Genomic DNA, 12,074 nt, shown 5'->3' with positions numbered 1-12,074 from the left:
TTACGTTGATTGAATATTTAAATTAAACTTTGGACAAATAAGCTTCTGGACCCGAATCTAGGTGCCGCTTGGTTCTTTTAGAGCAACGGGTAGCACCACGGTGTTTGATATTGAAAATATTTACACCAAAATAAACGAGCGACGTTCGGTCTAATATTTTAAAACTAGTTATCTAACATTTTTACAAAGGATGATAAAATTAGCGAATAAGTAGATTAGTCCATAATGAAAAGGGATAAAAAGCTAAACCCTAAACAAATTTGAAGAAATTTAAAAACTTACAAATAGCTCGTACTGATAAGTCTTCGAACAAACAAAATGACGCGAAACTCGGACCAAATAGATCTTCGAGTGGAGAACTAAATTAAATTAAATAAAATAGCCAGAATTTCCAACTGTAGACCGGTTTCGTCCTATTTGGGACTCGTCAGTACCGTGCGGGAAGGCTGGCTTGCGACTATTACACCGAAAAGAGAAACTAAGGGCCCGTTGCAAAAGTCTGCTTTGCTAAAATCGCACATGTTAAATTCTATGGGCTAGCACTTTGGCTAGGGCTTTTGCAACAGGCCTTAAGCCTAAACATTAAAAATTTCAACGGAAAGCCGAATAATGGGAGAGTGGTGGAGAATAGTATATATTCTACGGTACTGACCAGTCCCAAATAGGACGAAAGCGGTCTACCGTTGGAAATTCTGGATATTTTATTTAATTTAATTTTTCACTCTAAGATCTATTTGGTCCGAGTTTCGCGTCATTTTGTTTGCTCGAAGACCTATCGGTACGAGCTATAAGTAAGATTTTAAATTTCTTCAAATTTGTTTAGGGTTTAGCTTTTTTATCCCTTTCCATAATGGACTTATCTACTTATTCGCTAATTTTATCATCCTTTGCATTGCAGTCCATAGGTGGTTTCCTTTTAACATTGTTTCGCCATTGTCTCGGTAGGAGTGCAATTTTGGGCATGGGCTTTTTGCTTCTGATTTGGGTTAATTAGTTTATTAGTCAAAGATTAACAGCAAATACATGATAGTTTCGGTGTCCGTTCGTCGTACGTTCAGGTTGAAAGGAGACGAGTTGGTGTTGTAATTTAACGAATACAGAGGAACCTGTTCTTCGTTGGGAGGTTCGGACACTTGGATTTTGGGATCAGAAACTTGATATCGAGATTCTTGGGAGTCGTAAAACTGAAATAATTAAAATTCGCTTATTAAACTTCGCCAAAATAGACGAAACACTATAGATCAGTTACTGATGAAAAGTACAAGTTTATTTCTTCGCTGAATGACTACCAAGGTTACGTTGGTACTGATAAATAGCAGTGAAAACGCGTTTTGGACCTCAAAATTATAAACAAGTACCTTCAGAAACGAACACGAGTGTAGATAATAGTCAATTTTATGTTCCGATTCAATAATGTCATTATGTGGTCTAATGAAGAGTCAATTTTCCTAATTTGCTTAGGAGAGAATCATCGGCATGGTCAACTGAAAGTTAGGTTTATATTTATATTTCATTTAGTAAATATTCGTATTTTGTAATTTAGTTATTTTTATAACATTTGAATCTATGTAAATGCTGTTTTAACGAGATTGCAATATCTTCCGAAAATAGGGGGTTATCTCTCGCAAGAGCGGGTCATGTCTTTTCTGGCTCTCTTGTCAGTTAAAGGGGCTGGAAAGTTGGTTTTTGAAATCATGTAGTGACGTGGAATCTCCAAAAAAATCCGGACCCTGCTTTATATTCTTTTTCCCCGCTTGAGGAATTTGGCTCTGACGGAGATGTTTTTAAAATAGTGAAGACAGAGATAGGCAAAAACCAAATTTCCGAGCTCGCGCTCATCTCTTTTAGTACAAGAGGGCGAGCCCGCGCTCGCGCTCATCTCTTTTAGTACAAGAGGGCGAGCCCGCGCTCGCGCTCATCTCTTTTAGTACAAGAGGGCGAGCCCGCGCTCGCGCCCATCTCTTTTAGTACAAGAGGGCGAGCCCGCGCTCGCGCTCATCTCTTTTAGTACAAGAGGGCGAGCCCGCGCTCGCGCTCATCTCTTTTAGTACAAGAGGGCGAGCCCGCGCTCGCGCCCATCTCTTTTAGTACAAGAGGGCGAGCCCGCGCTCGCGCTCATCTCTTTTAGTACAAGAGGGCGAGCCCGCGCTCGCGCTCATCTCTTTTAGTACAAGAGGGCGAGCCCGCGCTCGCGCTCATCTCTTTTAGTACAAGAGGGCGAGCCCGCGCTCGCGCCCATCTCTTTTAGTACAAGAGGGCGAGCCCGCGCTCGCGCTCATCTCTTTTAGTACAAGAGGGCGAGCCCGCGCTCGCGCTCATCTCTTTTAGTACAAGAGGGCGAGCCCGCGCTCGCGCTCATCTCTTTTAGTACAAGAGGGCGAGCCCGCGCTCGCGCTCATCTCTTTTAGTACAAGAGGGCGAGCCCGCGCTCGCGCCCATCTCTTTTAGTACAAGAGGGCGAGCCCGCGCTCGCGCCCATCTCTTTTAGTACAAGAGGGCGAGCCCGCGCTCGCGCTCATCTCTTTTAGTACAAGAGGGCGAGCCCGCGCTCGCGCTCATCTCTTTTAGTACAAGAGGGCGAGCCCGCGCTCGCGCTCATCTCTTTTAGTACAAGAGGGCGAGCCCGCGCTCGCGCTCATCTCTTTTAGTACAAGAGGGCGAGCCCGCGCTCGCGCCCATCTCTTTTAGTACAAGAGGGCGAGCCCGCGCTCGCGCTCATCTCTTTTAGTACAAGAGGGCGAGCCCGCGCTCGCGCTCATCTCTTTTAGTACAAGAGGGCGAGCCCGCGCTCGCGCTCATCTCTTTTAGTACAAGAGGGCGAGCCCGCGCTCGCGCTCATCTCTTTTAGTACAAGAGGGCGAGCCCGCGCTCGCGCCCATCTCTTTTAGTACAAGAGGGCGAGCCCGCGCTCGCGCTCATCTCTTTTAGTACAAGAGGGCGAGCCCGCGCTCGCGCTCATCTCTTTTAGTACAAGAGGGCGAGCCCGCGCTCGCGCTCATCTCTTTTAGTACAAGAGGGCGAGCCCGCGCTCGCGCTCATCTCTTTTAGTACAAGAGGGCGAGCCCGCGCTCGCGCTCATCTCTTTTAGTACAAGAGGGCGAGCCCGCGCTCGCGCTCATCTCTTTTAGTACAAGAGGGCGAGCCCGCGCTCGCGCTCATCTCTTTTAGTACAAGAGGGCGAGCCCGCGCTCGCGCTCATCTCTTTTAGTACAAGAGGGCGAGCCCGCGCTCGCGCTCATCTCTTTTAGTACAAGAGGGCGAGCCCGCGCTCGCGCTCATCTTTTTTTAGTAAAAGAGGGTGAGCCCACGCTCGCGCTCTTTTAAGAGGAAGAGCTAGAGTTCACGGTCTGCTCGTAATGAGAAGCGCCCTCTCAGAGGCCGATAGATTCTGGGAAATTCACATTCAGAAAAAGCACCACGTGATGTGATTCGTGAAGAAAGGCGGGAATCAATTGTTTTAAATTTCGCTCTCTAAGGGCGGCGCTGAAGCTCGCGCTCGTGCTCTTCTCTTTTATCTCAGAGGCTGATTTCGCGCTCGCACTCTTCTCTTTTTCCCCAAAGGATGGAGCTCGCGCTCTTCTCTTTTCTCCGGAAGAGTGGAGCTCGCGCTCTTCTCTTTTCTCCGGAAGAGTGGAGCTCGCGCTCTTCTCTTTTCTCCGGAAGAGTGGAGCTCGCGCTCTTCTCTTTTCTCCGGAAGAGTGGAGCTCGCGCTCTTCTCTTTTCTCCGGAAGAGTGGAGCTCGCGCTCTTCTCTTTTAGTACAAGAGGGCGAGCCCGCGCTCGCGCCCATCTCTTTTAGTACAAGAGGGCGAGCCCGCGCTCGCGCTCATCTCTTTTAGTACAAGAGGGCGAGCCCGCGCTCGCGCTCATCTCTTTTAGTACAAGAGGGCGAGCCCGCGCTCGCGCTCATCTCTTTTAGTACAAGAGGGCGAGCCCGCGCTCGCGCTCATCTCTTTTAGTACAAGAGGGCGAGCCCGCGCTCGCGCTCATCTCTTTTAGTACAAGAGGGCGAGCCCGCGCTCGCGCTCATCTCTTTTAGTACAAGAGGGCGAGCCCGCGCTCGCGCCCATCTCTTTTAGTACAAGAGGGCGAGCCCGCGCTCGCGCTCATCTCTTTTAGTACAAGAGGGCGAGCCCGCGCTCGCGCTCATCTCTTTTAGTACAAGAGGGCGAGCCCGCGCTCGCGCTCATCTCTTTTAGTACAAGAGGGCGAGCCCGCGCTCGCGCTCATCTCTTTTAGTACAAGAGGGCGAGCCCGCGCTCGCGCCCATCTCTTTTAGTACAAGAGGGCGAGCCCGCGCTCGCGCTCATCTCTTTTAGTACAAGAGGGCGAGCCCGCGCTCGCGCTCATCTCTTTTAGTACAAGAGGGCGAGCCCGCGCTCGCGCTCATCTCTTTTAGTACAAGAGGGCGAGCCCGCGCTCGCGCTCATCTCTTTTAGTACAAGAGGGCGAGCCCGCGCTCGCGCTCATCTCTTTTAGTACAAGAGGGCGAGCCCGCGCTCATCTCTTTTAGTACAAGAGGGCGAGCCCGCGCTCGCGCTCATCTCTTTTAGTACAAGAGGGCGAGCCCGCGCTCGCGCTCATCTCTTTTAGTACAAGAGGGCGAGCCCGCGCTCGCGCTCATCTTTTTTTAGTAAAAGAGGGTGAGCCCACGCTCGCGCTCTTTTAAGAGGAAGAGCTAGAGTTCACGGTCTGCTCGTAATGAGAAGCGCCCTCTCAGAGGCCGATAGATTCTGGGAAATTCACATTCAGAAAAAGCACCACGTGATGTGATTCGTGAAGAAAGGCGGGAATCAATTGTTTTAAATTTCGCTCTCTAAGGGCGGCGCTGAAGCTCGCGCTCGTGCTCTTCTCTTTTATCTCAGAGGCTGATTTCGCGCTCGCACTCTTCTCTTTTTCCCCAAAGGATGGAGCTCGCGCTCTTCTCTTTTCTCCGGAAGAGTGGAGCTCGCGCTCTTCTCTTTTCTCCGGAAGAGTGGAGCTCGCGCTCTTCTCTTTTCTCCGGAAGAGTGGAGCTCGCGCTCTTCTCTTTTCTCCGGAAGAGTGGAGCTCGCGCTCTTCTCTTTTCTCCGGAAGAGTGGAGCTCGCGCTCTTCTCTTTTCTCCGGAAGAGTGGAGCTCGCGCTCTTCTCTTTTCTCCGGAAGAGTGGAGCTCGCGCTCTTCTCTTTTCTCCGGAAGAGTGGAGCTCGCGCTCTTCTCTTTTCTCCGGAAGAGTGGAGCTCGCGCTCTTCTCTTTTCTCCGGAAGAGTGGAGCTCGCGCTCTTCTCTTTTCTCCGGAAGAGTGGAGCTCGCGCTCTTCTCTTTTCTCCGGAAGAGTGGAGCTCGCGCCCAAAAATAGCTCTCGGACTCTTTAGAGCCCAAAGTCCGCCGATCTTTGAGTGAGGAGCGACCCGAGTCACCCGAGAGAGAGAGAGAGAGACTAGTGAGAGGTATTCATACGCGAACTAAAATATTCTGGCCTTCGTGGACGTGGTTTTGGTTCTAGTATTTTAATATTTATTTAATTATAATGAACGAGTTTAGTTCAAATAAATAACGGAAACGCGATGATACGAAAATATCTCACCACCTGTAAAACTTGTCGAGCTGACTCTTAAAGGCAGAACTAGAGGATTTAATCTTAATTAGGGAAAGGAGGGCATTCCATGAGTTAATAACACGGCGCGAGGTAAAAGCATTACGCTCCTTACATGTCGTAGGAGCTTTCCTTCCCGTCCAGCGAATGGTAAAGAAGGAGGTGGCCGGGACATCATACAACATATCAGTTTGAAGGCCTAAACCAAATCAGTTCGCAGACGCCTATTCGAAAGGGACAAAAGACCAAGGCGCTCGAGACGTTCAGGGTAAGACAGAGAACGAAGGCCAGAGACCATCTTGGTGGCCTTACGTTGCACTCTCTCAAGCCTCTCAATATCCTTTACCAGGTGAGGGGACCAAATACTCGAACAATAATCGAGATGATAACGGACATAAGATTGATATAACACCTTAAAGGACTTTATAGAGAAATGGGAAAACGAACGTTTGAAAACATACAGGGCACGTAGGCCGCGGGCAGAAGCCACCCGACTGTGAGTGGTGCCCAACATTTTTCCATCCAACATGACGCCAAGGTCACGAATAATTTCGCTGGCCTTGATGACCCGACCAAAGAATATTAAGCTCCAGGAATGGAAGGATTGATATTATTGGCCGCGTGTTTTGGCTGAGCTAGAAACTTCCGGCAAAGCAAATCAGAGTAACCGGAAACGGTTACCGCAACCCGGTCTCTCTTTAAAAATGAGAGGCGAAAAAGTTCCACTAGACGGAGCTACACCTTCCATTCCTGGGGCTTTAAATTCTTTGACCCGACCTCCCAACCGGTACTGTAAAAGGGGATTTATAGGACCACAATGGAGTTGATCTTGTGTCGACTCGTCAATTATTTGCGCGCAATCGAACCGCTAGGATAAAACGTTTCAGTCCGTTTTATTACCCATATAGTAGCTCTCGCAACTTGTTAACCGGACTTTCCACCACAGTCAGTTGTCGCTATGCTGTATGTATGAACTTCACAATCTGGCCGATAATTATGGTGATTAACGAAGTTTAAAGGGCCTATTTAACAACGTGCAAAATTGGAACATTTCATCAATTATCGTTTCGAGACAATTTGAAATTGAAATATTTCGTAAATAGCTGATAAAACAATCGCGATTATAATCGGGGATTTATATAAATCAGACAACAATAACTCGAAACACCATTTCACATTTTAATAGATCATATCTCGTCATGAGATACAGCTCACACAAAACGACAAAAGTTTGATTCCACAAAAGGAAACAAGCTACTGTATGCAACGAAAACCAACATAGAATGTCAATCTTTGAAGGGGTGGACTATTTTCATTGTTTCTAGAACTATCTGCATTATACGATATTACAAAGTCATTATCATAACAGCTGTTAAATCTATAAATATACCCCGAAATATCCCGTTTCATTCCTGTAGAAACTGAGGTAGAACTCAGTCATGTCTCAAATTACAGCAATATTAGTTTTAATTACAGTGGCAATTACCCAAAGTGAGTACTTGTATGCCTGCTTAAAGGTTCAATTACTTAGAAATTCTATATTTAGTTGCTGCCCAAAGTTCTTGTCCCGATGAGCAAACCGTGGTCTTAGGTAAGCAAGGCAAGATCGTGTGCAACATCCCCTACTTGCAAGGACAACGTGCTTGGAAGATCGGACAAGTGCACCAGGATCAATTGCTACCCTTAGACCCCGAGGACTATGACGTTGAGCCAGACGGAATCTTCATCAAAGATGTCAACAAGAACCTCACTGGGGCGGTACTGTTTTTCGAAATATCGCATCCGGTAACGGGCAAAACCATCTTCACTAAGATGATCACAATTATCGTATACTGTACGAGCATTATGCAACGAAGTATTAAGTAATGAATGCAAAAAACATAAGTATACGTATCTTAAAGCCGCTCCCGAAATCAAGGCTTTAGTGCCTAGCTTGGATCTGGACACAAGTGACACGGTAGGCTGTACTGCCACGGGAACCCCAAGGCCCACAATCAGATGGGTTCACAAAGTAATTGTTACTTTTCAAAATAATGGGGATTCCTGGTATTAATCGTTCACTTTATTATCTAACAGTTGAACATAGACAATACCGTTTACAACGAGACTATTAGACACACAGATTTCTTTTCAACCTCTTTCATTAACATCGAGGAAAGCGGTGTTGGTAATTACCAATGCATTGCTACCAACGAAATAGGCTCGGCCTTGGATAATGTTTACGTCTATTCCGGACATAAAATAAATAGCACCTCAAACGATAATGGTAAGTTAGCGAATCAAAGAGCGTTTAAGAACAAGTACTTTAATACTTTCTTTTCCTAGAACATGACTTACTACTCGGTATCAACGAAGTTCGCGTCATCGGCGTCACCGATTCTTCGGCCACCTTCGAGATTAGCCTGAAAAATTACACCGACTCGACCCACATCTTCTACTTCTACTCAGAACTCGGTACCTTGAATGAGGGACATCACAGCGGTTCGATACAAGTTGGTAAGTACCAGGAGTGTAAAAGTTAATATTGGCGGAGAAAGTCGTTAGGAAACTGTTCAAGTCCAGGACTAACTGCTTCAAGTTCAACATTTTTTTTGCAATTCTCGGTTGACAGATTTTATCAAAACTTGTACCCTGCCGCATCAAAAAGTAGTTCGCCCCCTTTTTGAGCGTTTTATTAAGCGAAACTAAAATTATAATAGTGAACAAAATTTATATTCTACAGTATTAATAATCCTGGTGAATCTCATAGTAACTGCCGTGGTTTACAATAGAGATTTTCGATCCCAACATGCTAAACTAAACTTCGCTCCTAGTCAACATTAAGAATTGTCTCTATAATAGAAGTTCACTTGCATACCGTGATCTTTTTTAATTATCTGAACTCCTAATTTTTAAAGGAATTACATCAGTTTCGTGAAGAACAGGACCAATTCAATACCAGAACTAATCGGGTTTCTTAAATTATCTGTTAAGTGAGTCTTCTTAGCGATGGTAGCCAGCCAATTAATTTCAAAAACGCGTTACGTCTTACATTTGACGTAGTTTAAGCCCCCATTTCTCGAGCCACTTTCGGAGCGGGTGCCAATCGATCCTTGACCAATTAATTTAGTTTCCTGTTATTATTAAAACCCACCTAAGTGGAAAATTTGGCTTTGTGCAAATTGTAGGGAGCCGTTTGCTCGCGTGGCATGAAGGGCTTGCCACCACCCTCCTACGCATTGTAAGCCGGCCACCAGAATTAGAAGCCTTAAAAGTCGCTTGATGATTTAGGCCTAAGGTGGTGCATTGGGTATTAGCCTAGCTGATAATTATTATTATTATAATTATTGTTTCCACAAGCCTCTAGAGAATCAAATCTGTTTTACAAAAAGGGCCTGAGTGTGGAGCAGTTCGTTTGCTCTCAAAAACACTTCAAACACAGTGGAAGTTAAAATACACTTCCAGTTCAAGACTTTCTCTCGTTATTTACTTCTGCCTTTAGCAGTTTAAAAACTAACTTATAATAAGAATGATTCCCGATTCGACAGGGTCCGATAGCAGGTACACTTTGAGTGGATTTCCCAAAGGTTCTAGTTTTACCATTCATTTCGCCGCTGCCAACTTGGGCGATGTTGGTTGGGCTTCCACCAAAGGATTGAGAATAGACTTATTACCACCCGCCCCAGAACTGGTTCTAAGGGAGGCCGAAAGGGATTATATCTGGATTCAATGGACTTACGATTCGGCCAATGTTGATTATTACGAAATCCAACAAACCCTGGTGAAATAATTGATTTTTACCAATTGTCAGAAAGACCAACTTGGTCTAATTTATTTTTCTTATAACGTTAAAAGTTGGAACGGAACCAGTCTTTCAGGATCCCTTGCACCATCGAAATCAAACTGCCCCCCTGCGTTGATAAGACTTACAAGTTGTACAGACAGCCAGATGATATGGCGTACACCCAAGTTAAAATTCGAGCACACAACGATGCCGGTTTCAGCGAATGGAAGCAACTCTTGTTAGCGCCGATTTCGAGATGAATTCCCCTACATTTTTGTATATAATTCAATAAATTTCATCTTTGATTAGCCATTTGAAGTAATTAAAAATGAAAATGACACTCGCTTAAGCGGTCAGTATAACCAAGAGACATAGAAGAAAAAGAGTCTGCCTCAGCGCTGCCCCCGTGTGCCGTGAAAACTTCCAACTACTCCCTCAGTTCTTTTCCCCATTGGGGGGGCGCTAGATTACTAGAAATTTGACGGGCGTAGTTAGAAAATATGAGGTCTCAGTATAACTTAAGGCACTGAACACCAATTTAACGAACATCTTTAAGCTTTGCAAAAGCATTGAACTGCGTTGACTTATTGGTCAACTTCAACCTACTTTTCTTTCCCGACATTTTAAAATTTATTTCACGTAAAAATATAATAAAAAACGATTATAACGTAATAGACCCATATCAAAAGAGGGGCCGCAGACGAGTCTTAAGTGAGACCTCTGGACGGAACACCCTGTTTGTGACGTTTTGAACCACGTGACCGCCATTGAAATATACAGGCGGAAGTAAGGAAACGGAGGTGGGGTGGCGGAGAGGTTAGCACTTTCGCCTCGCAGCAAGAGGAGCCGAGTTCGATCCCAGCTTGTGGCACTGGGTGAAAACTAGGAACAACTCCTTCTGCGTTGAGTTTGCAAGTTCTCTCCCCACTGGTTTAAGGGGTTTCCCCTTCCATAAAAACTTTAGGTTAACGGTAATAGTTAGTGTAGGGAGCTGTTGGCTCGATCTCGTGGCATGCAGGGCTTGCCACCACCCTCCTACGCATTGTAACCCGGCCACCTGAATTAAGGGCTTCAAAAGTCGCATGACGACTTAGGCCTAAGGTGGTGCCTTGGGTATTAGCCTAGCCTAGCTGATTATTATTATGCTGAGTTGCCAGGTAAAAATGTTAATTTTCGGCCCCCCAACTTTCATAATGGGTCTATAAGCCTATGTTTGGAAACTCGTTGACTAAAGCAGACGAAGTTTCGTGAATTCGGCCGAATTACTAATGTGTCGCGATACTATTTTTTCCCCAAAAAAAGATTTGAATTCTAACAATATGATTGGCTCGCTAGTATAGGGCGTAAGAGGGAGGTTGGTGAAGTTGGAAGTTTTCAGGAAACCTGTGGTGGAAGGCTCCATTAAGTTGGCCCCCCCTCTCTACAATTTTAAAAACTTTCATTTGCGATCGAATGCGACCTCGATGCGACGTTATGCGAAACTAAAAAAAAAAGATGCGACATAATTGTTAAGTTGGAATAATTAAAACAAAAGGGGGGGCTAACTTAATGACAGCCCCCCCACTTTCAACTATCAACCCGGAAACACAACCAATAGAATGCGACCTCAATGCGACGTTATGCGACACCCTTACTTTCGAATGCGACATCTTAGTTAACTAGATAATCGCTTTCGTAAGTGGGGGGGCTAACTTAACGTGAGCCCCCCCTATAACAGTTGAGGCCTCCAAACACCTTTATTCGATTGCGACCTCAATGCGACGTTATGCGACACCCTTACTTTCGAATGCGACATCTTAGTTAACTAGATAATCGCTTTCGTAAGTGGGGGGGCTAACTTAACGTGAGCCCCCCCTATAACAGTTGAGGCCTCCAAACACCTTTATTCGATTGCGACCTCAATGCGACGTTATGCGACACCCTTACTTTCGAATGCGACATCTTAGTTAACGAGATAATCGCTTTCGTAAGTGGGGGGGCTAACTTAACGTGAGCCCCCCCTATAACAGTTGAGGCCTCCAAACACCTTTATTCGATTGCGACCTCAATGCGACGTTATGCGACACCCTTACTTTCGAATGCGACATCCTTACTTTCGAATGCGACATCTTAGTTAACGAGATAATCACTATCGTAAGTGGGCAGGGCTAACTTAACGCAAATGTTAAATGAATGCAAATGAATGCGACCTCATGTTAAATGAATGCAAATGAATGCGACCTCATGTTAAATGAATGCAAATGAATGCGACCTCATTTTAAATGAATGCAAATGAATGCGACCTCATGTTAAATGAATGCAAATGAATGCGACCTCATGTTAAATGAATGCAAATGAATGCGACCTCATTTTAAATGAATGCAAATGAATGCGACGCCATTTTAAATGAATGCAAATGAATGCGACGCCATTTTAAATGAATGCGACGTCAATGCGAAGCAATGCGACACCATAATTATCGAAATAATCACCGCTATTCGAATGCGACAGCCGTGTTAACGAGATAATCGATTGAACCAGATCGAGAATCATCAAATATAAATACGGAAACACAGGTCGATTAAGTTGGCCCCCCCTTTTTTGATTTCCCAGAAAATTTCTCTATCAATTTTATGCACCCACAATGCGACAGCAAGTGAAAGAGATGTGACTTAACCATTATCGAGATATAATTAAAATTAAAAGGGGGCTAAATTAACGTCAGCCCCCATAATTTCGTTATTCAACCAGAACAGAA

The 12,074-nt window shown here is 45.5% G+C and overlaps 2 protein-coding genes across 3 annotated transcripts in view; one reads left to right on the top strand and one right to left on the bottom strand.

The window, feature by feature from the left end:
- Positions 1 to 12,074, bottom strand: part of LOC149952635 (maltase-glucoamylase-like) — a 44,929-nt gene that overhangs the window by 13,441 nt on the left and 19,414 nt on the right. For both annotated transcript variants that reach the window (XM_090168662.1, XM_090168663.1), the window contains exon 4: positions 1,024 to 1,184. In XM_090168662.1, coding sequence (XP_090024788.1) covers positions 1,024 to 1,184 — 161 coding nt within the window. The remainder of the gene's footprint in view (positions 1 to 1,023; positions 1,185 to 12,074) is intronic.
- LOC149952637 (uncharacterized) lies at positions 6,967 to 9,649 on the top strand. The gene is made up of 7 exons (XM_090168665.1): positions 6,967 to 7,065; positions 7,121 to 7,408; positions 7,476 to 7,585; positions 7,651 to 7,840; positions 7,900 to 8,070; positions 9,102 to 9,334; positions 9,409 to 9,649. Exons 1-7 carry the CDS (start codon positions 7,014 to 7,016, stop codon positions 9,595 to 9,597), a joined length of 1,233 nt encoding a protein of 410 aa, XP_090024791.1. The 5' UTR covers positions 6,967 to 7,013; the 3' UTR covers positions 9,598 to 9,649.

The sequence above is a fragment of the Leiobunum rupestre genome, chromosome 3 (assembly GCF_980474605.1).
Source record: "Leiobunum rupestre chromosome 3, qqLeiRupe1.1.hap1, whole genome shotgun sequence".
Classification (NCBI taxonomy): Eukaryota; Metazoa; Arthropoda; class Arachnida; order Opiliones; family Sclerosomatidae; genus Leiobunum; species Leiobunum rupestre.
Note: the sequence above shows the minus strand (reverse complement) of the source record. Positions and strands in the feature narration are given on the sequence as shown.